The sequence below is a fragment of the Lissotriton helveticus genome, chromosome 12, assembly GCF_964261635.1.
Source record: "Lissotriton helveticus chromosome 12, aLisHel1.1, whole genome shotgun sequence".
In the NCBI taxonomy this organism is placed as follows: Eukaryota; Metazoa; Chordata; class Amphibia; order Caudata; family Salamandridae; genus Lissotriton; species Lissotriton helveticus.
In genome coordinates this window covers 551,506,848-551,531,601 of record NC_136073.1, presented here as the reverse complement: position 1 = coordinate 551,531,601, position 24,754 = coordinate 551,506,848, and the positions used below count along the sequence as shown (strand labels likewise).

General features: G+C 43.8%; 1 protein-coding gene across 1 annotated transcript in view; it reads right to left on the bottom strand.

The window, feature by feature from the left end:
* Positions 1–1,359: 1,359 nt before the first annotated feature.
* LOC144799873 (uncharacterized) overlaps positions 1,360–24,754 on the bottom strand; it is a 434,568-nt gene continuing 411,173 nt past the window's right edge. Inside the window, exon 11 of the mRNA XM_078671473.1 lies at positions 1,360–1,663. Within this exon, the coding sequence (XP_078527599.1) occupies positions 1,485–1,663 (179 nt within the window). The 3' untranslated portion in view covers positions 1,360–1,484. The remainder of the gene's footprint in view (positions 1,664–24,754) is intronic.

The following is a 24,754-nucleotide window of genomic DNA, read 5'->3' as shown; positions in this document are numbered from 1 at the left end:
ATCGCAAATGGGCACTTTGATGCATGTGGCCGGCTGTCTTTTCAGTAGGAACGAAAGTCAAGTCTTTACTGAGTAACAAAATTTCTGTTGAGGACAAAACATGATCCAATAAAAAGGCCGAAACCAAAGGCTCCTTAGTCAAAAGAGTTACATTTTCATGTACTATATGACCCCAGTTGGAGGATTGGTCACCCTGGTATAATTCACTGCAGTGTTGCATCCAAATAGCAGACACATTAGTACCACTACAATGATTTTGTATGCATCACCGGCACCCTCCAAAGTTCCTTAGTGTTCTCATTTGTAGTTGATTTGGTCACCTGTTTCCCGGCTGCATTAAAGTTTTTCTAAAGTCATCTTGCCTCTGCTGTTTGCAGTCATCAATATAAAAATTAGCCCAATCAGCGAAGGCCCTAGCCTTCCATTGCACACACGTACTCATCTCCCACACCTTCATCTGTATTGGACTCTCCGTCATCCCCACCACCCTCCACCTCAAGAGGGATAGGTAACGTTTTAAAAACTTTTTTCCATCTACACCTACATTATGGTTCAACATGGCTAGTTTGCTTTTTGCTATAGATACATCATCCCCAATGGCTTCCAAATTGGTTTCAAATGACTCTTTCCAGTCCTCTCAAGACTTAATTAGGCAAACCCAGTTCCGGCAAAAACATAGGATGAGGAACTATAACTTATACAGACATGTTAAAAAGGCTGTCATTGCTCCTAGGTACATGCAAGGATGCTATGCATCAATTCGAAAGAGGCCCCTTTTTATACTCAAACGGCCTTCAGCAGGTGCAAGTGGAGCAGACATGATGAGCAAGGAGATAAATGTGGGGGGAAACCTCGACATCCAAATTGAAAACAGAGAATGTGGGCAGGGAGGGAGGAGAAAATGGAGTCAAAAGAGGAGTTGGAGTGAGATACAATGGGGTTGGGAGCTCTAAAAGATGTCAAGTTTGCTGGTCTTGATGCAGTAAAACAAGCATCACATGACCATCTAGTAGTGGTTGACACAGAAATAGAAGATTTAGCTGGCTTAGGCTGCATTTGTTAGCAGTGGACAGGAGACGAATTTAATGCAGTTTGTAAGCAGCTGATAGATCAGACAGTGTCAGTGGGAGAAGTTGTAGGAGAGTGAAAAGGAGGAGGCAAGAGACAGAGCTTTGTCACTGGCAGTGAGGCGCACATTGGAAGCGTGCCAGAATGGGTGCAAGGATAAGAAGAATGGAAGGCGGGCGCAACACAAGCAACGCCTAAATGTTTGTGGTTACCTGGAGTATGTTGTGATCAGCTGTATGAAAGGTGGTTGAAAAGTCAAACAGGAGGAGTGCGGACACAGGTTTTGGTGGACAGAGATGATATATTTATAGAGATAGGTGAGAACATTTGTCATAGAACATTATTATGAAACACTATGCAACACAGACTACAGCAAAGACATTTAAAAAGGCGATGCATGTAAACAACATGTTTCTCTATGATAATATTGGAGGTGTGAAAGGATCTTCAGTAGGTGACTTTTCGGTTTCTGGAGAGCTTATAGAGAGGTCAGATGTTTGCCCTGTGTTATTTCTGGTCCGGCTGGGCCTCGGATTTGAAGATCTTGATTTGGCTGCTGCTTTTTCAGTGCTCTGAACAGCAAATTGGATTCCTTCTAGAAATATAAAATCGGGTGAAATATTTAGTTAATAAGATGCAGTGGCAGCCTGTACAGTTTAATTAATGCCCTTTATACGGTAGCAAAATGCTTTGTTATTATTTGCTGTGTAGATGTCAACAGATTTCTACAGTGGGTTGATGGATGCCAGCAGCTTTTTTTGGATACCGAGGCTGTCATTTATAAACACTCCCAATAACAGGTTTTACACCTACCGAATTTAAGGTTACTCATTTTACTAATCTAGGAAGGATGGAAGGCCGAGTTGGCCTTGTTGTGATGAAAACCCAAAACCTGCAGACTGCTACAAAAGCCAGTAGTGACCATGAAACCACTGAGCAAACGCACCAGCAATCAACAACTTGTACAAGTAATGTATTTGGAAAATCACACAAGCTACAGAGGGGTGAGTGGATAACGAACCCTCTTCGACCTCCCGCTCGGTAGTTTAAATCTCACAAAAAGAAGAGGGAAAATAAAACTGCATGAAGGTGGATGAGTGTGGGGGAATGCACCAAAGTTGGTGCATTCCCACACACTTTTCCACCTTCAGGCAGTTTTATTTTCCCTCTTCTTTTTGTGAGATTTCAAGTAATGCATTTGCCATTTGAGTTATTAGAATTCCCGAAATTATTACGAAAATAACAAGCTCTTCCCAAACTCAAAATTTTATATATTCAATTGAATAAATAATTTTTGGTTTAAAAAACACATATGAACAATAACATTCTTTTGTATAAGCAACATATAGCACATTCAACCGAATAAAGAAAAAATCATGGATTAAAGTACTCCTAAAATCTACAGATTGATTTCAGAAACATATATAAAATACTCCGAAAATGTATAGTTGCCACAAATTATATTCTTGTTACCCGCGTTTATTATCCACACATACACAGGATGTGGCTCACTAGTTTTACCATCAAATGTTGTGTTGAGATTAATATAAACTTTAAATTGCGGACAAAAGAGCAAAATGTGTTTTAAAGACTGAACCTGATGCAAGTCACAAAACCTGGCCAGTTATCTATTCTTTCATTGGTTTTAACCAGCCCTAATGCGAAGCCTCATGACACTAGTTCTGATTTAGAATTTAAGATGGTGACCAAGGAGGGAAGCTGAGGACCAACATGGGTTAAATAATTAAATGGGCACTGCCCTCTTTCTGTCACTAACTCAGACAGCTCTACTTCTATACCCAGGGCCAGGAGTCTACAAACTGTAAAATCGTTTTTACACTTGCTTTAAGTTCTACCAAAGCTTTTGCATTATTGCACATTAACACATAAATTAAACATACTACTGTGATACTATTTCCCTTTTCTCACTTTAAATGCAGTAGGAACTTGGCTTATGCTAACTTAATCTGTTTACACTGCCCTCCATCTTGATTCACTATCATAGTATTACCGTTTCTTTTCAAATAAAAAAGTTCAAGTTTACTCCAACAACTAAAGAACGTTCCCAGAGGCTTCTCCCAGCACTGTGCTTAAGCAAGAATGCTCTAGCTGTCCCAAGCTATCAGCATACAATGTATCAACTAGTATGTTTGAAAAAACTAAATCCCACGTAACACTACTATGAAACCATCCCGAATGTATTCTGTAGTAAAATGTTTCCTCTTGCTTGTACCTTATTGGTGCATAGCCTGAGAAGCATGTACTTATTTAGCATTTATGAAAGTCTTTGGGCCGGAGTTAGATCTCGGCGGACGGGTTACTCTGTCACAACAGTGACGAATATCCCGTTTGCTGAAAAATAAATCCCATTATGTTATGTTATGTTATATATGTTATGTTATATAGGGTCTTGTATAGCGCAACGGCTACTCCAAAGGAGTGTCCCGGCGCTTTAATGCTCCAGACCCAGAAAAGATAGCTAACAAACACAACAACAGACAGGTAACACAAAGAATGGAGACAGTAGAAATCTAATTGGAAAATAACCAAGTCTTAAGACCCTTCCTAAAGGCCAACAGATTGGGCGTGGACCGCAACGACAAAGGGAGGGGGACGGTGTCGAAAGCCGCCGACAAGTCTAACATGACTAACATCACCCTGCCTCCGTCATCCAGCACCTCCTTTACAATCTTTGAGACTTCCAGAAGTGCCGTCTCGGTGCTTAGGCTGGATCGAAAGCCCGATTGAGACGCATGGAGAAGCTCATTAGACTCCAGGAAGTTGGAAAGCACGCTATGAACGTGCTTCTCCAGGATTTTAGTCAGTGCTGGAAGGAGCGAAATTGGCCGATAGTTGGACGGGACATCTAGGGCAAGATTGGGCTTTTTAAGGAGGGGAATCACCATAGCCTGTTTCCAGGAGGGTGGCAGAACTCCCTGACTCAATGAGAGATTCAGAATAGGGTTAGCCAATGGGTTGACAACATCTGCCATTCTGGCTAGAAATTTTGCCGGGCAAGGATCACACGGTGAACCAGATTTCAGGTTTCTCATCAACGCTAACGATGAAGCAATTGTGAGGGGCGGGAAGTTCAAAAGGACCGGGCCAGAGATAGGCTGGTGTGCTATCTCATTAGACAGAATCGAATGGTCCGCTGTCAATCTCGGAGAGAAGGACTCCTGAACCTGTCTGATTTTGGTCGTAAAAAAGTTAGCAATGGTATCCGCCCAGCTCTCGTCTGGAACCTCCTGGTCTGAGATCGAGCGTGAGGTGGTAAATTCTCGTACGATCAGAAAAATGTCCTTACAGGAGTTAGCTGCTTCCTCAATTTTCCTTGCAAAATAACACTTCTTAGCCTGTATGATTAAAGCATGATATGATTTCATCATAGACTTATAGGTCTCCTTTGCCTCATCGTCATATTGGGCCCTCCATGCGCGTTCAGCTGCTTTGCACTGTCTACGGGATTGGGCAACCTCTGTCGTGAACCAGGGGGCCGAGGATCGTTTGGTGTCTGATCTAGGGAGCTGTAAAGGGGCTAGCTCATTCAGTCTGGCTAAGAGCCAGGACTGCAGGGTCTCTAGATCGAACTCCAGATCCCCCGTAACGGAGAGAGGATGGTTCACCAGGGCCTGAGATAGCATATCGGGAGAAACCTGATGGTACGCCCTATAGTTCCTTCCCAATTGCCTGGGGGCTCTGGTAGATGGTTTCTCAGTGCCAAATATTTGAAAATGAGCGAGATGGTGATCGGACCACAATACAGGCACGAGTGCAGTGACCGTGATTGGTGAGGTGGAAAAGACCTGGTCTAATGTGTGGCCTTTATCATGGGTCGGGCCGGAGAGATAGGGGAGCAGACCCAGGGCAGATGTAATATCTAATAACTTCACAACGTCCTTAGCCTGCTGATCTTCCATATGGAGGTTAAAATCTCCCGCCAATAGGCAGTGTTCTGATCTAAGAACTAGTATGGCTAGGACCTGCTGGAGGTCCTCAAAAAAGGACCCCACAGGGCCCGGGGGCCGATATACTATAAGGCCCTTCACGGTTTGCTGAGGTGATAGGGAGAGGGTAAAAGCGAGAGATTCAGCACCCATGATGTTCTGCGTGGGCACAACTGCACACGTAGAAGATTTCTTTACAACAAGGGCAACTCCTCCCCCTCTTCCCTTAGCTCTATCTTGTCTATACATGATATACTCAGGTGGAATAGCAGCCGCAATATCCGGTTGCGATGATTCATGTAGCCAAGTCTCAGTGAGCATAAGGCAGGTGGGGTTGTTTGTGGAGAGGAGATCATAAATCTCCTGAGTATGTCTGGGCAGCGACCTGGTATTAAGGAGTAAGCAAGAGTGAGTAATGCTGCACTCCTTCGCGAGGGAGGTAGTAGGGAGAACCCTGGTAGGGTGCCACTTACAGCCTGGACATTTATATTTACCCCTGTAACGCCCCGGGAAAACTGAAAGGCAGGAGGCCTCCACAGAGCGCATAGAGTGGAGCTCCATGGATGTATACGACAGCATATTGCTGCAGGGGGAGGAGAGGAGACGGCCAAGAGGTCCTGCCACGCCTCACGCCTCCGGGACGCTGACAGGCGCAGACGGGCAGGACTCTGGCGCGACTCCGGCGCAGATCCGGCGCGTGCGCAGTACGCGTCCGCTGCGCGGAGGAAATGAAGAGCTTTATGTAGCGCTACTAGAGCGCGAGGGCGGAGAGTCCTACCCCCAAGATGGTGGCCCCAAACAGATCCCAGCCCTCGGCGTCAATACTCGGCCGAGGGCGGTCTGAAATCCCAGGTAAGGAGAAGGGAGCAGGCGAAGCGCCTAACAGCGATAGGAAGTCTCAGTCTGAATGAGCAGCACGCTCGTAAGTCAGGCGCGCTCACGAAGTTACACAGAATGTTAAAAACACAAATTCAAATGCACACAATTAAAAACAGATGGCAAAAGAAAAGAAGGGAGACCTCCCGGCTTTCCGCCTCAGGAGGGAAATGGTTTGTTTGCAGTTGGTAATCCCTGACTAACAGGCAGGATTCCCTTTTGTAGCGCTACTAGAGCACGAGGGCGGAGAGTCCTACCCCCAAGATGGCGGCCCCAAACAGATCCCAGCCCTCGGCGTCAATACTCGGCCGAGGGCGGTCTGAAATCCCAGGTAAGGAGAAGGGAGCAGGCGAAAAAAGCGCTTTATATTTCGGTGGATGGGATATCCGTTAATGTTGTGACGGAGTAGCTCATCCGCCGAGATCCAAATCAGGCCCTTTGTCTAAATTCCTATAAAAGGACGTGCATCTATATGTACCCTGGAACCCCCTATTCCCCACCTTTGTTAAGTTATGTTATTGGATTTGTAAATCGCATGGCTGCCACAGTGACGGGGGGTCCCAGCGCTTGATCCACAAATTACCAGACCGAGAGTAGGAAGCAAAGAAGAGTTATTCAGGGAAGAGACGAGTCTTAACTGCTCTCCTGAAAGCCCCATGGTCCTGAATGTTCCTGATAGTGCCTGGGAGAGCATTCCATAGTGAGGGGGCTAGCACCCGCCCGAGCGCTTCTCAGAAGTGGAGCATGTAACAGATTTTGAGTGGAGGAGCTAAGGGAGTGTTCTGGTATATAGGGGTAAGAAAATTGGCTAGGACGGGAGGTGCTTGGGCGTAAAAGATTTTGTGGGAGATACACAAGGATTTAAAGTGGATTCTCCTTTCTACCGGGAGCCAGTGCAATTTACTTATGAATTTGGAAGTAGGGCAGGATTTTGGGAGGGTGAAGAGGTCAGAGCAGCAGTGTTCTGCACCCTCTGAAGCCAATTGATCCCGCTTTATTGCCACATAGGTAAAGGATGTTACAATAATCTAGTCTGGATAGGATACTGGACGGGATGATGGTCTGGCGTATTTGAGCATCGAAAAACCAGAGCAGATGCTTCAGTCCGCGTAAGAGAATGAAGCAGCTGCCAGCCACAGATTTTGTCTGAGCCTGAAAGGTGAGAGAAAAGTCAAACCAGAAGCCCAGATTTTTAACCGTTTCTTTGGGGGTAGAGGCTCCCAAAGCGGCAGGTCATCATTGATTACTCCAGCGATGTGTGTCCCTTCCTAGAAGTAGGATCGTGGATTTGCTAACATTCAGATGGAGACAGTTGGCTGCCATCCATTCCTCGATGGCCATCATGTCATTTCGAAACTTGGTGATGTGTTGGACCGATGTGTTGGATAAAGAGATCACCAGCTGGGTATCATCACCGTATGAGACCATAGAGAGGCCCCTATTTTTTGCAATGCCTGCCAAGGGTTGAACATAGATATTAAATAATGTTGGGCTCAAAGCCGGGACCTGTGGAACCCTGTGATGTGCGAGCTGCACCTTAGAGCCATAAGGGGTGAGATTACTTGAAAGGATCTGCCTGATAAAAAAGACACAAACCAATTAAGGTTCCAATCTCTTGTAAGCGTTGCACTTTTAAAAGGCAAATCTATACAGAACTTTATTGAGTTCTTTGTACTTATGGCTTGTACGCTTTTCTGCTAACCTTGATGGTTCATGTGTTTTGCCACATAACTACTTACTTAACATTTCAATCATAACTGGTGTCTGTCATTCTTGAATAATGTCTCATTATTGATTATCGAACTTGATCACTATGCTTTGGTGACTAGACCAATCGGCGAGCACCAAAGTCTGTATCGGACTGCGCTGCTCTCGGTCCTAGACCTTAACCTGCTTTTAGTATGATAATTTAAGACAAGTTTGTGAGCTGGCTACTACTGACTACGACTACTACATTCCTTCTCGCAACTCAAGGTGGGTTTGTCATCCTGAAATTCAAATTAGCCTGGATGGGCGGCAAATCCTTTTCACACTTAGGACCCTCACACTGGAATTCCCTTCCCATCACTCTCCGCAATGAGACAAACTATATCAATTTCCACAAGTCGCTAAAAACTTGGTTGTTTGACAAATAAAACACGCTCTGTCTATCACGCCTTGACCTGTTTTATGCGCCGGGAAACCCTTGTTGGGTAGCTGTTGCGCAATAGAAATTTAAAAACTAAACTAAACAAGCAACCAACCTGTCTGTTTGAATAAGTGTAGCCTTTTCTGTATTTGCCACGGATAAGCAAGACCTATACGTTTAGTTAAGTTAGTGTTCTATGGCACCTCTGAAACAAGTCTTGAAGGTCTCTTCACATTCTTTGCATGAGCAGAGACAGACAGTTGCTTGTTAGCTGCTATCTAGAGCTTTATGTAACATCATGTGTCCTAATCTCTGCTTGTTGTGTTATCGGTTCAGAAAAGGGGGTGGTGATGGACAGAGCATCTGAGTTAAACAGAACACTCATACCCAGTCAAAAGATCAGGGCTTGATCCATCACCGTTTTTTAGCTCACTGCACCATCCCAGCTCAGAACCTGGCTACATGCAAATTAGTCTGACCCTGGCCCAGTGCATCATGGGAACAGGGCAGACCAAACTACCAAGCCAATTCTTTACTGGAAAGGAAACAAGCTTCCGGGGACCGGTTTCTGGCATTGCAGCCGTCTTCGGCCCGGCTTGCTTGAATCCTGATGGTGCAGTGAGCAAGGGACTCATGTCTGAGCATACTCTGCCACTCCTATAGTGGCCAAAACGATTCAGAAAAGGGGGTGGTGATGGACAGAGCATCTGAGTTAAACAGAACACTCATACCCAGTCAAAAGATCAGGGCTTGATCCAGCACCGTTTTTTAGCTCACTGCACCATCCCAGCTCAGAACCTGGCTACATGCAAATTAGTCTGACCCTGGCCCAGTGCATCATGGGAACAGGGCAGACCAAACTACCAAGCCAATTCTTTACTGGAAAGGAAACAAGCTTCCGGGGACCGGTTTCTGGCATTGCAGCCGTCTTCGGCCCGGCTTGCTTGAATCCTGATGTTGCAGTGAGCAAGGGACTCATGTCTGAGCATACCCTGCCACTCCTATAGTGGCCAAAACGATTCAGAAAAAAACACGCTCTGTCTATCATGCCTTGACCTGTTTTATGCGCCGGGAAACCCTTGTTGGGTAGCTGTTGCGCAATAGAAATTTAAAAACTAAACTAAACTAGCAACCAACCTGTCTGTTTGAGTAAGTGTAGCCTTTTCTGTATTTGGCACGGATAAGCAAGACCTATACGTTTAGTTAAGTCAGTGTTCTATGGCACCTCTGAAATAAGTCTTGAAGGTCTCTTCACATTCTTTGCATGAGCAGAGACAGACAGTTGCTTGTTAGCTGCTATCTAGAGCTTTATGTAACATCATGTGTCCTAATCTCTGCTTGTTGTGTTATCGGAGCAGTATAAAGGAAATGTGAAACTGATGTGAATTGATCATCATGTGCTCCAGCGCTTGTCCGTTGCTTCGCAAATTCACACTTAGTTAATAAATATTTTTGGTACTTGCTGTATTTTGCTATTATAGTTGTATTAGACTTCAGAGGGCTCTCAGAGTATTGTCATCTTCCACATTTTATTTAAGCTTTTGAAACTTTGTCTGTTCATATTCTGGTCAGCCAGCACATCACAGTGAATAAGGGTTCACTGTCTTGTGTGGAAGGATAACAAAATGTTGGCCTTAGTGTCATGTTGTCAGACAAGTTCCAGATACATTAGGCCACACAAAGATTTTGCATTTGCTCTACCCGCTTTATAAAAACAGGTAAGTGTGGCAAGCAAAGAGAAGCATCACAATTAGGTGAGCATGAATTGCATCCAAACACTTTGGGAAGGATTTAGTGAGGAAGGAAAATTAATCTTCTAAGAGCCATCATGTCCAGTTCGAGAAATGACTGAGAATATTAAGACACACGTATAAGTGAGGCATAGGTGGCAGATGTATCCATTTAATTAAGTAGAATTTTAACAATAAACCCAAGATCTGAAAGAACTCACCCTCCTCCCATGTCGCCATCAAAGACGCCTCAACGCTGCTCCATTTTTGGAAAAAGTTGAAGACATACTTTTCATTCATTATCATGTTTATTTCGGGGAAAAAAACCCATACAACATACACATATATCATAAAAACAGTAACATTGAACATATGTACTAATAAATACAATAAAAAATAACCATCATATATAAAAAAAATGAGAAAAAGGAATTAAACACTTAATTTTACATAATACATTGATATCCCACTTTGAAATATCACAATTCTTATGAAGGTAAAATTCAGGGCCTGATTCACAAACCGCCTCGTCACTCGTGGGGGTGAGGGGGGGGGCGTGGTCGTGGGGGACTCTGCACCTCATGCAGAATCTCTGCCATGAAAAGAATGTGTGTAGAATAAAACCTCAATTACTACAAAAAACAATTAGTTTTAAACACATTAAAAATATATAAAAAAGAAAGTAGCCCTACTAGATGCCAATATACACAGAATTCGAAACCTCGCACAGGCAACAGATCAATTATGTACATTTTACCAAGATCACATACCTCATACAATAAAGTAGAAGCTCATACAACCGATCTTAAAAACACTTTCAAGATTGATGTTCTTGGAAATCAGGTAGCTGTACCAATTGTTAATAAGGGTAGAGCTTAGAGCATTTAGAATAACCTTATAAAGGATGCTCAACCACTTCCTTACCATCCAAACTGCATATAGACATCTACCCACAGTATAAACAATGAAGGGATTGGTATTAGTCGATATTATTCTGGAAGCAGCTGGATAGTGCCTAATTCCTAAATTTACACAGTGAGGTCTGGCCCAGGTCCTTTTGCACAACGGACAAAAGAATAGTAGATTATCTATATCTTATATTGTTTTCCTACATGTGGGACAAAGGGCATGTGCATCAGGGTTCTGCTTCCATTTACATTAAGAAAAACTAGCATACCTGAAGAGAACCCATCATAAACTTAATACACAAAGTTCTAGCTTAGTGGGTGGAAATGGCATCCATCTAGGGTTCAAATGCTGGGATTCAATTGTGGGATAGAAAGGTTACAGTAAGACTTCCAGAGCTGCTCTTTCTATGGTGTTGCTCAATCATATGAGGTCAAAAGGCCAACTTGACAATCACTCTTGTTCCACCCTTTATGGTTGAGGGATAGCTTCAAAGTGATTCCATACCTTTTTTTTTTAAACATCTTTATTCAAGAATTTGTTCCCCATTTTACACAACCCCCCCCCCCGAAGACCAAGATCTCATTCCATAAGGATACAAAAAAAAAACAAATTATTACATACATTCTTTGTTAAGACAATTCAATTATAGGCAGATAGATAACCAAACAATACACAATGGTCACATATTCAAAGTCTAAGCATTTCGTTGCAATGTACACCATCCTAGAATGTCTTGGCTTAAACTCGCTATAATATCTACAAACATCTAAGACTTCAGCATAGGCTCCAGCCCTAAATGTGGTCTTGCATCCACTGAAGTAGTGGTTCCCAAATCAGCATGCCCCTTTTTCTTTTTTTAATCCCTTTATTTATATATATGCCCACCTCCAGGCTACAAGCCGCAAGTAATCTTGCCCTACATTGTGAGAAAGCAGGTGGATTTTGGTCTAGCCAAGTTGAGACTTTGCAGAGTCGAAAAACAGCCATAGCCACAAATATCAATCCCTGCATATATATAGGTCGTTTATAGTCAGATGCTCCTAACATTATCTCTTCCGTTGAGATGGTAATTCTTGCTTGAAATACCTTCGATAGGAAATCTGATATTTCTATTATCACATCAGTTAATGTATTGCAGGAGGCAAACGTTTCGATAATGTCGGCTTCATACAGTGAGCATCGTGGACAGGTAGTTCCCTTTCTGGTCGCCCATTTAGCAATTTTGTAAGGGGTATAATATAGGGAAAAGAACGTTTTATAGAATTGTGCCTGCAATTTATTAGACATTAGGCAGGTTTGAGATAATTCATACGCATGTTCGTGGGTTGTTGGCTGTACGTTTAATTTAGTCTGGCAAACTGTTAATTGCTTATTCATATCATCAGGAAAAGCTCTATTTAATGTTTCATAGATTTCCCCAATTTTAGGAGTGGGTTTACTACATAAATTCTCTATAGTAATACTAGTTTGGAATTTTACCCGACCCCCCACTTTTTTTTAGTAAGAAATCCCTAATCTGCAAGAATTTAAAGAAATCCCTATGGCTGATGTCGTATTCCGTACGCAGCTCCTTAAAGCTTTTCAGTCCGTTTGGTGTATAGAAGCAACCCAGCTGTTTTATCCCTGCTTCTATTCACCTAGCCATGCATCCATCCTGAAAAATCTCCGGAGATCATTATTACAGCTTACGGGAGTATAGCATGAATAACGGCCCAGCCCTAGTAATTTCCGTACATTGCACCAGACTTTGTATATGCCACCGTCACCCAGTAATATAGTTTAAAGTTGGGCATTGCTAGTCCCCCCTCTTTCTTTAGGCAGCATATACCATTTAAGAGCCCGACGGGGTCTCTTAAATCCCCAGATAAGTCTTGAGAACATGGTCTCCATGCTTTTAAAATACTGAGGAGAAAACTCCAGACATATTGCTCGAAAAAAGTACAGAAATCTGGGCAAGAAAAGCATTTTAACTACATTGCACCTACCACCGATGGAAAGATGTAGATTATTCAACCGAGCCAACTCTTTTTTAGTGCGGCCGATCAGGGGGTCAAGATTGATACTAACAATATTTTCTATTTTTGCGCTAATGTTAACGCCGAGATACACTGCCTGATAGGTTACCCTGTTATCCCTCATCCTGACTTTTCTTTTGAGGACAATCTGGGTTTTCCCAGAATTCAGTTTGTAACCAAAAGGTGTTTGATAGCTTCCCCTCCATCTCAAAGGAGGCTTTTTGTGAGGAGCTTTCGGCCCTGAAGAGCGGCTCCCCTTTGGACCCCATGCCCATTCGGATCCTCAAGCAATTTACGAACATCATTGCAGGCCCAGCTATCGACCTGCTGAATGCCTCATTCACCCACGGCATTGTCCCACCTAGCTGGAAGCAAGCCATTGTCAAGGCCCTTCTGAAAAAGGCAGGCCTTGATCCGGCCGATTTGGCGAATTACCGTCCCATCTCGCTTCTGCCCGGGCTGAATAAGATCGCCGAGAAGTTTGCCAACCGCCACCTTTCGCATTTTCTGGAATCTAATGATCTACTGGGTCGTACTCAGACGGGCTTTCGGCCTGGCCAGGGAACCGATTCGGCCTTGATTTCAATGGTGGAGGAAGGCAGATGCATCTTGGATTCGGGAGGATCCGCTGCGGTGGTCCTCCTGGATCTAAGCGCTGCATTTGATACGGTTGATCATAATATCCTGATCAACCGTTTGGGGAAGATTGGAGTGAGAGGGTCGGCCCTCAAATGGCTCGCGTCGTACTTGAGTGGCCGGACTTATCAGGTCTGCGAAGGCAATCTTCGATCTCTGCCTACCCCCCTTCAGTGTGGAGTACCGCAGGGCTCCTCACTGAGCCCTACGCTTTTTAACATCTACATGGCCCCACTGGAGGAGGTGGTTTCACCCTTCGGGGTGAAAATCGCAACCTACGCAGACGACACTCAATTGATCGTCTCGCTGTCCCTCTCGGAAAGCCAGGGGGAAAAGTTCGCATCATGTCTTGTTAACATCATGTCATGGATGTCGGAGTCCCGGCTTAAACTAAATGGGACGAAAACGGAGCTGATGCTTCTTGGCAATCTATGTTCAACACTCCCCAAATCCATGTGGCCGGACAGTCTAGGTGCCCCCCCAGTTCCCAAAGAAGCAATAAAAAGTTTGGGGGTTTGGCTTGAACCTGAACTGTCAATGACCACTCAAGCTAAACGAGTGGCTGGGACTTGCTATGGACTGCTCAGGTCAGTACGGAAGATCCTCCCGCTACTCCCGGAAAACTCCCGGAAACTTCTGGTTCAAGGATTAGTCATGTCAAGGCTCGATTATAGCAATGCCTTATTCCTTGGCTCACCAGAATCCACCCTGAATGTGCTCCAAAGAGCTCAGAATGCGGCTGCAAGAATGCTCACTGGTACTGCCAAAAGATCATCAGCTAAGCCTGCTCTCAAGGCCTTGCATTGGCTTCCAATCCGAGCTCGCATAAAATTTAAATCCCTTTGCATCGTGTTCAAAGCTTTGCAAGGATCAGGCCCTCCAATCCTTAGAGACCTGGTGCGCCCTTACAAACCTACGCGAGCCCTTCGCTCGGATGATGGTAATTTTGTGGTGATACCCAGAGCCAAAAAGGTGAAGTCCGGCGGTCGCCGGTTCTCTATTAATGCAGGCCAACTATGGAATGCCCTGCCGACGGCCCTGCGGAAAGAACCCAATCTAGTGCGTTTCCGCAAGGCATTGAAAACTTATCTCTTCCCCCGTTAGGCTTTGCTTCAGTTGTGTTTGGGTGGTGGTCCTGTGTTCTGTTTCAGCGCTGGGACGCTCAAGGGCAGCCATGCGCTTTATAAATCTCTTTTCATTTCAACCAGAGACACTGCCGAACCGCTGTGCCTCCTCCTCTATCACATTAATAGCCCCAATAGGATCACTGGTGACCAATGCGATGTCGTCGGCATATGCCAGGGTTTTTGTGTCATAATTATGTACCCGAATAGGTGGTACTGAAGGATGACTTTTAAGTGTGTGGATAAATGAGTCAATATAGATTGCAAATAGGAGAGGTGAGCAGGGGCACCCCTGTCTAGTTCCCCTAGTGATGGTAAATATCTCAGGGAGGATCCCGTTGATCAGTACATTAGCGCCTGGATTGACAAAGTCCTTGGGTGGGTTAATGAATTCCCTGGTAATTCCACAGCGGGTCATGGCTGTCCACAGAAACTTCCAGGAGACCCTATCGAACGCCTTCTCTGCGTCAAGCAGAATAAGCGCCAAAGGGTCTCCTGTTGTCTCTGCATAATCAAATAGGGAAATCACTCTTTGCACGTGATCAATTGTTGATCTCCCTGGGATAAACCCATGTTGGCGAGCTGACACGATTTTATGAATGATTGGTGCCAATCGGGCGGCCAAAAGTTTAGAATAAATTTTGGAATCCCCGTTTATTAATGTTATGGGACGATAAGATCCCATTTCCAGGGGGTCCTTGTTTTTTTTCAGGAAAACCATAATTTTAGCAACTGACCAAGAAGCAGGTGGATTCCCTCCCTGAAATATAGAGCTAAATAGCTCCAACATGATTATTTTATGTTGATCTGAGAATTTCACAAAGAACTCTGATGGGATCCCATCCATCCCTGCTGATTTGCCCATTGCCAGCGCATTCATAGAAAGCAATATTTCATCCCAACAGAGAGGGATATCTAGACTGTCTTCATCTTCTTTCTCCAAGCAGTTGCCCACACTTTGATCTAAATATTCATTAGGGTCCTCCTGTTCTCTTTCTGGTTCTTTATACAATTCTTGATAAAATCTCTGAAATGATGCTCTAATTTCACATGATTCTGATCTCAGACCACCTTCTAAATCCCTAATGCTTTTTATTACATTAGCTGTTATCTCCTCTCTCGTGCAAACTGCTAACTGGTGACCAACTTGTTCACTGAGCTCATACGTTTTTTCCCTATAAGTTGTAGCTTTGGTAATGGCCTTCTCCGTGAAAATCTCAGATACAAGATTTCTAGCGATGGCTACCCGCGCCAATTCATCATTCGTTACCTGTCCCCCTTGTGTAGCATCGATCAGATCTTCCTCTGCTCTACTCAAGTTCCGCTGTAGCATTGCCAACTGTTGTTTTCCCTCTCTATTGGCCCTAACTGAAAACTGGAGTGTTTCTCCCCTAATACCAGACTTCATGGTATCCCAGACCACCTTGATAGGTGCACTACCCATATTAATCTCTAAGAAAGTCGGGATCCAATCCCTCATTTGTTGACAGTATTTCTCATTCTTTAAAAAAGCTCTTTCAAACGTCCAGGTCCTTATTATGGGGTTGCTTCTATTACATACTAGATCCAATTCTAGTGGATTGTTGTCTGATAATACCCTCAGGAGATTTCCTACAGTACACATATCTTTCAAAGAATTAGAGATAAGCATGTAATCAAGTCGTGCATGTCGAAAGTGTGGATGGGAGAAATATGTAAAGCCGTGGTCCCCAGGGTGATTTAGTTGCCAGCTATCAATCAGCCCATGTAATACGCAAAAATCCTTAAGAGCCCTGAAAACCTTTGGTTTCCTCCCTTGATATTTATATTCAGGACCCATTGACCAATCCCCTGGAGGGTGTAGGTTAAGCTCCCCACACACGATTAGGGGTAGGGGCCAATGTACTAGTTCATTAGTAACACTCATCAGAACATCTGGATCGTCACTAACATTGCCATAGATTGTGCATAATGTCATCTTATTTTCCCTATTATTATATTGGCATTCAGTGATGGCCCATCGTCCAAATTTATCAGATGTTGATCTTGTAAATTGGAGCCCTCCCCCTTTTGCTAGGATGGCTACCCCTCTTGTTTGTGCACCCTGAGTAGAGGCGATTATGAGTTGGTACCCTAATGTTTTCAGTAGGTACTGTTGTGACCCCTCAATATGTGTCTCCTGTAGGCATACTATATTAGCCTCCATTGCTTGCAGTCCCATAGCTACTTTCTGTCTTTTTTTTCTGTCATTAAGACCACATATATTCATTGATATAATTCTTAACCTTGCTATACTATTGTTTGATCATTCTTCATACATTTACTGTAATCATATTGTTGGCGCCTAATCCCATTTCCTATCATTTTCTTACTATTGTGACCCCTCCACCCTACACCTACTTCCGCCCATCTTGTATTTACCTTCCCTTGGTCTCCCCCCTCCCCCCATCCCCCCACCCTCCACCACTTTTTAACCCGCCAGCCTCAATCCTGAGCCTGTTTGATAGCGACTGGGACGCCGAGGAGGGCACGGAGCACTGGTCACACAAGAAGGGGTGGACAAACAGAAGGAACTAGCGCAAACACCCAAACCAACCCTAACAATGATCTTACAATCTTTGAGCACTTTTCACAATGAGGTTAAATCGGAAAATTGGATTGCTCGTGTGGCGGCAAAAAAGCTACAGGGGTCCATGCACAAAATTGGTAAGACCTGCACAGAGATTGCTGAAAGAATGAATATGGTGGTGACCCAAACAGAAATATTGGAGACCACAGTGGACGGGAAACATCCTTTACAATGAAACTTTTACCACGCAGTGCTGTTACAACGCAAGTATTACAACGAAAACCTTTACAACGCATTACACTGGGGGGGGGCTCTAGGATAGGGAATAGTTTTAATTTACTATCCAACACCTTCCCTAGTGTCCACGGGGACTGGAGTTGGAATAGTAAATTAAACTATTCACTATCCAGCACCCCCAAGTGTAATGCGTTGTAAAGGTTTGCGTTGTAATACTTGCGTTGTAACAGCATGCGTGGTAAAAGCATGCGTTGTAACGTCATACATCCCAGTGGACTCTCTGAAAACCCAGGTTACATCTCAAGAAAAAGCGGTCACCGACATCATATGGAAGCTAGAAGAGGCAGAGAATCGCCAGCGCAGGAATAACCTGCGAATTCTTGGGATACCAGAAAATAGCGAAGGAAATTACATCCGGGCGTTCGTTATTAAGTTGTTTAAGAATGCATTTCCCGAGCTAACACAATGGGATTGGGACAAAGAGATTCAACGAGTACATAGGTTCCCACTTTCACTTCCCAAACAGCCCGTAAGGAACATGCCTTCCCCAGAGTCATTTTGATATTCTTTGGCAATTTTCTTTTGCGACATGCAGTATATGATCTTGCCCGGCCAAATAAAAAAAGGAACTGGGAGGGTTTTTCCTTCTTCGCAAAACCAGACTTCGCACATGCCACTGTGGAAAGACGATGGAGACTACGGCAGCTGATCACACCATTTCAGAATGCAGGGGCTCTTGCCTTCCTCCAAAACCCGGCCAAACTGAAAGTAGTGTCACAGGGTCGCACAATGTTTTTCACCTCAGAGATACAAGCTGAACAATTTTTGAAAGATATCATTGCAGGAGGTAGGGGGGGGGCGCAGGGAAAAATAAGTGATCTATTTTGTGTACCCTTCGTTTTCTTTTTTTTCTCTTTTCTTCTTTATTTTTTCAACTAAACTAAACTACTACCGAACGGCTGCTAGACTACTGTTGGACTATGAGGGTACCCCGTTTGAATAGATTTGATCTAATATCTGGACTTGGTCATAGCAGCTTGCTAGCAATAGGTATATTGTACCCCATCCGGTCTACTTATTTTTCCCTATAACCATGTTTTCTTTTTTTCAATGTATATCTCATGAATCTATGTGTTCCCTTCCAGGGCACGATTTGTATGTATGTAAGGGCAGGAGGGAAGGAGGGGCGTGGAGTGAGGGTGCGGTTGGTCAGACGCTATCACACAGGCTCAGGATTGAGCCTGGCGGCTTAAAAAGTGATTCCATACCTATGGCCCTAATGTTAGATTTTTCTGTGGGAAAACCATTGAATGGAGTGTGAATTATCTATACCTAGTTCCTCAATTGAAGCTTTTTGTTAAGGTTCTAGTTCTGGGGTTGCCCACAATATAATCCAGAATGAAAGTGGTTTTAGGAGAGCAATATTCCTTTGTACCCTGTAGAACAAAATAATGGTACTATGGGTGTGCTTTGAGGTAAACTAAATGACAACCTTAGGAAAGCATTTTCTTTAACAGTCAGCTCCTTCATATTCCCATGTCCCCAAATTCCAGCCCCACACAAGGATGCACTCTGGACTTTAGCTCAATAAATCTCGATGGCCAGTGAAACACATCTTCAAGTAGTTATTATATATCTTTTGGTGACCACAGAAGCACCATGTAACAGAGTAGTGCTATTTTTGCGTAATTGTGAATATCATGAGGAGGATTTATCTAAGACAAGGTAATCAAAACTATCCACCTTCTGTCGTATAGATCCCTTCATCTTAAAACTCGCCCTGAACGATTTGTTTTGATTGTATTCACCTCTAATCCCCGTTCATCACAAATGTCAGAAAATGTGTCTAAAAGGTTTTGTAACCCCACAGTGGTGCAGGAGATTAGAAGAGTGTCATCTGCAAACAGAGCCTGTATGGGTGTACCATCCAGTCTTGGAGAAACATGAATGCTATCATTCAAAAAACGTATCACGTCATTAATATAAAGAGAGAATAAAGTAAGAGCCAACACACACCTCTGGCATACTCCCTTCTCAATTGGTATACAATCAGTTAACTCACCCAGGGTTCCCCATCATACTTGGGCATAGTTAGCCTAATGCATTCCTATGATGATATTTAACAAGACAGGACTCATGCCCTAGTGTAGACCATAGTTGTTTCCTTGGAACCAGATCAAATGCCACTTTCAGATTTATGAATGCCACATACAAATGGTCTCTTTTTATCTGGGGATATTTCCAGTAAATTTAAATAAACCAGAATATGTGGTCTACTGTGCGAACCCTAGATCGAAAACATGCTTGTAAGGGGTGCAATATTTTAGCTTCACTTATTAAGTCTTGCAGTTTATCCAGGACCCACTTTTTCAGCCTTGCAGTGTATCCAGGACTTGATGGCAAACACTTTCTGAAGTTTATTAGGCAGACAAATAGGACAACAATTCCCAGGATTACATTACGTCTATCTCCCTGTCTATACACAGGAATAATTTCCACTTTCTGCCTTGACTTGGGGATACATTTTGCTCCCATGATTCCGCTTGACAGTTTCTAAGTGTAGGGAGCCCAGACATATCTATATGAGCGATAAAGATTCCCTGGTATTTTATCAGGGCCAGGATCTTTCCTGGGCTGCAAACAGTTAATGGATCTTTGTGAATCTTCTAAGATGAATAAGGGGGACCTCATGATTTGACACTATATCAAATGGAACCTTTCTAGTTTCTGGAATCCCAGCAATGGGCTATATAAGTTTACAAAATATTTTTCCCAAAGTTGTGTGGGATATGAAATTCCAGGGGGCTTGGAGCCGATACACTTCAGTGGGCTATGATATCTACGAAAACTTCAGTGTTCCTAGATCTAGAGGCTTCAACGAGGTCGGCCTAGTTGGCATCAATCCAGCCCTCTTTGGTTTTGGAAACAATTTTCTTTAACCTTGCTCTAGTGACTCTAATCCTCTGTGTGCTACACTTCTTAACAGCCATGATTAATTCTGACTTAGCCTTCCTGCAATTGGCTGTATAGCAAGAAGACGTCTTAGGCATCAAGGAGACATAAGGTCGACTTTCTGTTGTGACTATTTTTCTCAAGGCACTTAACACCAGAAAGGAATCCTCACTAGATGTATTGTCGCCTTGAGGGCCTAAGATCATTATAAATGTATTGTATATTTGCACCATGGTGTCCGGTTTGGAGGAAAGTTTAAGCCACTTAATTGATCTCCTGTTAGTGAAAAGAATTATAGTCTCTGACCTATTAAATTGAATGGCTTTACTAAAGTAGTAATAGTAGGGTAATAGTCACTGCCAATTCTTGCAGGTACATCAAAATCAGACATTGCATACCACATTTCTAAGTCCTATAAGATGTAATCCACCCTGCTTTTACTCTCCCTCTAAAAAAAAGGTATATACTCGGTGACCGTCTAATTTAAATGTTCGTTGTATGCGCGCATATCATATTTCAGAGTTAAAGACTTGAGTATAGCAGCAGTGGACCAATTTTTGAGTGGCCCTCATTCCAGTCTTTGAATACCTCTAGTTTTATCTTCAAGATCAGTGATGGAATCAATGAAGGCTATAGGCCCAGACGTTACATTAAAATCTCCAGCAATAATAAATGGGGAGCATGATTGCCTATTTAATAAATGGTGGTCAAGCATAGCCAATGTAATGGGTCACTTATTCGATTCCACAGAGCTATAGATGTTATATACACTCACATTTACACAATTAGACCCTCTGATAATCAGACCAATTACATCACAAAAACTAACAGCCAAGTTTAACGAAGTCAGTATCCATATTAAAATGCTGCCGGAAAGATGCCCAGCGCTGGATGGCATAGTTTCAATGCTATATTTTATGCAACCAGAACTACATAAAGGTTCTGTGGAACAGGTCTCTTGAAGCAAAATAAAATCGAGCTGATTGATGTAATTGACCCTGTCAGGATCTGCCACCTGCTATCTTCGCACATAGCCCTGCTATATTCCATGACAACGGCTGTAGGCCAGGTTAACAATGTGCACCAACCAATATGGAGGTAGATAAATATAACAAGTTGGAATAATTTCTGTCTGGTGTGCCGGCAGGGAAGAAAGACATCACCAAACACTCATGAGCTTGTCAAATATGTCAACATGGGCCATTCAAAGTGAGCTCAGGTGGAGGATCAAGTCGCTGATCTGTGGGATACAGTGTCCACAGCATCGTGATGGAGTGAAGTGTTAGATACAAAAAGAGAACCCTCATTCCCTCTTGTGAGCTGGCCAATCTTAAGTCAGTCCACTTCAGTTATGGTGGGGACAGATGGGCCCAAAGATGGAGTGGACTTTTGGGATTCCAGCCTTTTATTTTCTTGTTGGTTTTGGTTGAAAAAATATAAAACCTGCATCCCTAGATCTCAGATTGCTTTTGAATTGGATTTTTGAGTCCTAGCTTCCATTGCCACTTGACCGTCCAATAAATCAGGGCCATCTAATATAAGCTTGATCGAATCATATTTGTTCAGCTTCCCAGAAAGCTGGTAGGGAGAGATGATGTCTTTATGGATTAAGAAACAGCACTGCTGATTGGTTCGGATCCAATGAATAGTTTTATTAATGTGTGCTCCCTTGCTTTTGCTTTCACCTGGTTTCAACTTGGGTATGATTGTCATAAAAATGACAGCCCCTCTATCAAAGCCTGTCCACAATATCAAACCAGAAGGGTCTAAGCTAGTTTATCAGCCATACACAAAATTCCTCTGCTGGTCAGGCTCTGTGTTACGGAGCAGGGAGTAACGCCTCCCCTCACGTTTCTGATGCAATAGTTAGGGTTACCTGATCTAAAAACTGAGAGGTTCCTCAATAGGCTGTTATGACTATGGGGAGGAACTGTTTTTCCCTCATATTCTCATGTTAATCCAAGTGTCCCCCCTGGCCAGTGATCCCTCTTTGGGTCATTCTTCAGACTTGATTTGGGGCTTCACAGCAGGAAGATGGTATTTTGTCTTGTGTGTAACCATAGTTATGGCCATTTGCATCAATGGCCGACTGATCAGGAAGATTTATCCTTTGGGGTTCAAGGATGCCAGAGGTCCCGTGGCTGGCAGACAGTGATGTAACTAGATTAACAACCTCTTGATGGTCCCGCCACATAATATTCAATGAGGAAATTGCATCTTTGATTAAGGAAAACGCGAATATTATATAGTCCAATAATGCAGGGGACCCCACAGGCAGATGAAGTGGATAGTTGAGAACTGGGAAGAATTGATTAGTTCTGCATTTACAGTAGTAGGAGAAGAAAAAGTTGTTGGGAGACCTTCATTGGCGATGGAGGTTATCCTAACAGAGGCCTTTGTAGCTTTGAAGGCATCCGTATAAAAGTGTATAATTTTACAGGTAATTTGTGGCAATTTCTTTCCTTTGTTTAATATGCCCTCAACCTCTGAAATCACCTTGTCAATCTCATGGAGGGTACAGTTTTCAGCCACATGCCATGCTGCTTTTGGCCCCTTTGTATTAGTTCAGGAAGCAACTTTTCTTTTCCCCATGACTTAGTGGTAGGTACAGGCAGGGCCCAAGTAGAAGAAAAAGATTGATAACAAGCAAACCAGTCCCAGGGAGAACTTCAGCTGGGATGAGAAAATCAATAAGCAAGAAGGGTATGGAGTTCCTCTAAGTAAAAGTGAACAGTGGGATCAAAACAGGGGATAATCCCACGGTAATAGAAAGTAAGGGGAGGGGTTTCCCCTTTCGGAACTAGGGCTCTCACACACCTAGCAAGCTAGGTGTCATGCTTCATCATATGAGCCTGCCCCTCGTCAGTTTGGCGCTGCAATACCCGACGGGCACCCTGTACGGGGCTCTTTAGCGGGGATCTTTTGTTCCTGCCGTTGGGTGCAGTGGGGGTAAGAGGCCTAGTGTGTGTAGATATGAAAGGAGTGGATTACAGCAGGTCAGTTAGGCCTAGCAGTAATTTATTCAAGAAGGTAAACTGCCTGATTAAAAACAGAGAGAGTGGCTGTGAGCTAGAGGCTATGTATCTAGCTATGGGGATCAAGGCACTTCTTCAGGACCAGGAAAAATCTATCTACACAACGTGATAAGGGAAACTCGTGGTGAAGCTTAGGCTAAAATCTCATGCACTGATAGTGTATTAAAAATCCCAGATGTTCAGGATAAAGATCAACATAGTGAAGGATAAAACTACAGATAAGGCAGAACTGATGCTCACCACAACTGTTTGTCTAAGGTAGACTTCAACAGTTTCCGGCAGTTGTAAAGGACACCAATTTGTGTCCTGTAGGAGTAAAGTAAGGGAAAAGAAGCTGAATAAAGTTTAAAAAACTCCATCTTGCATAAACCAGTAATTCCCAGGCGACAGTAACGTTCAATGGGCAGTTTAACAGGTGAGAGGTGCCGAAGGTCCAGTCGTAACTGACCTGCCCCATGATGTCAACCAGAGTCCTGTGTGTCCCTGGAGGAATGGGGCTATGCGCTGCGTCGCTCAAGCAGTGGTACGTGTGCTAACAACGGTGGTCGCAAGAAGTATACACCACTGAGTCATCATAGCCACAACAAGAGGTTCAATACCATAATTTGGGTGACACGGGCGATTGGCCCAAGGAGTTCAATGGTAAGAACCGATACCTCAACTCACCCCTGCTATGTGAACTCACTTACTTAATAGTCCATGGCGTCGTGGGTCTCCAGGTTGTGAAAAAGGGTTTTCTACTCACCAGCGTTCAGTAAACGCTCATCTCGTCACCTACCCTGCCGCCGGAACCGGGATGGTGACCTGTGCCGCATGGTGTGGAGCATGTGTGTATGACTTCATAATACACTCAGTACACATACATCTATGTTGCTTTATGAACAGATCGATGAGATGCATGAGATATGTGTGTTGTTAACATTTACTTTTTTGACCCTACCTTTAGGTTAAATACCTGAATATGTTGTATGTAGTATTTCCCTTATCACGCTGTGTAGATAGCTTTTTCCTGGTCCTGAAGAAGTGCCTTGATCCTCCTGACACCCAGGGCACGAAACATGTTGATCGACTGAGAGTAGGGTGTACATAGCTAGATACATAGCCTCCAGTTCACCGCCCCGCTCCCTGTTTTTAATCAGGCAGTTTATCTTCTTGAATAAATTACTGCTAGGACTAACTGACCTGTTTTAATCCACTCCTTTCACATTTACACACTAGGCCTCTTACCCCCACTGCACCCAATGGCAGGAACAAAAGATCCCCGCTAAAGGGCCCCATACTGGGTGCCCGTCGGTTATTACGATTCAGAAAAGGGGGTGGTGATGAACAGAGTGCCTGAATTAAGCAGACCACTCTTACCCAGTCCAAAGATCAGGGCTTGATCCATCACCGTTTTTTAGCTCACTGCACCATCCCAGCTCAGAACTTGGCTATATGCAAATTAGTCTGTTCCTGTCCCAGTGCATGATGGGAACAGGGCAAACCAAACTACCAAGCCAATTCTTATACTGGGAAGGAAACAAGCTTCCGGGGACCGGTTTCTGCCATT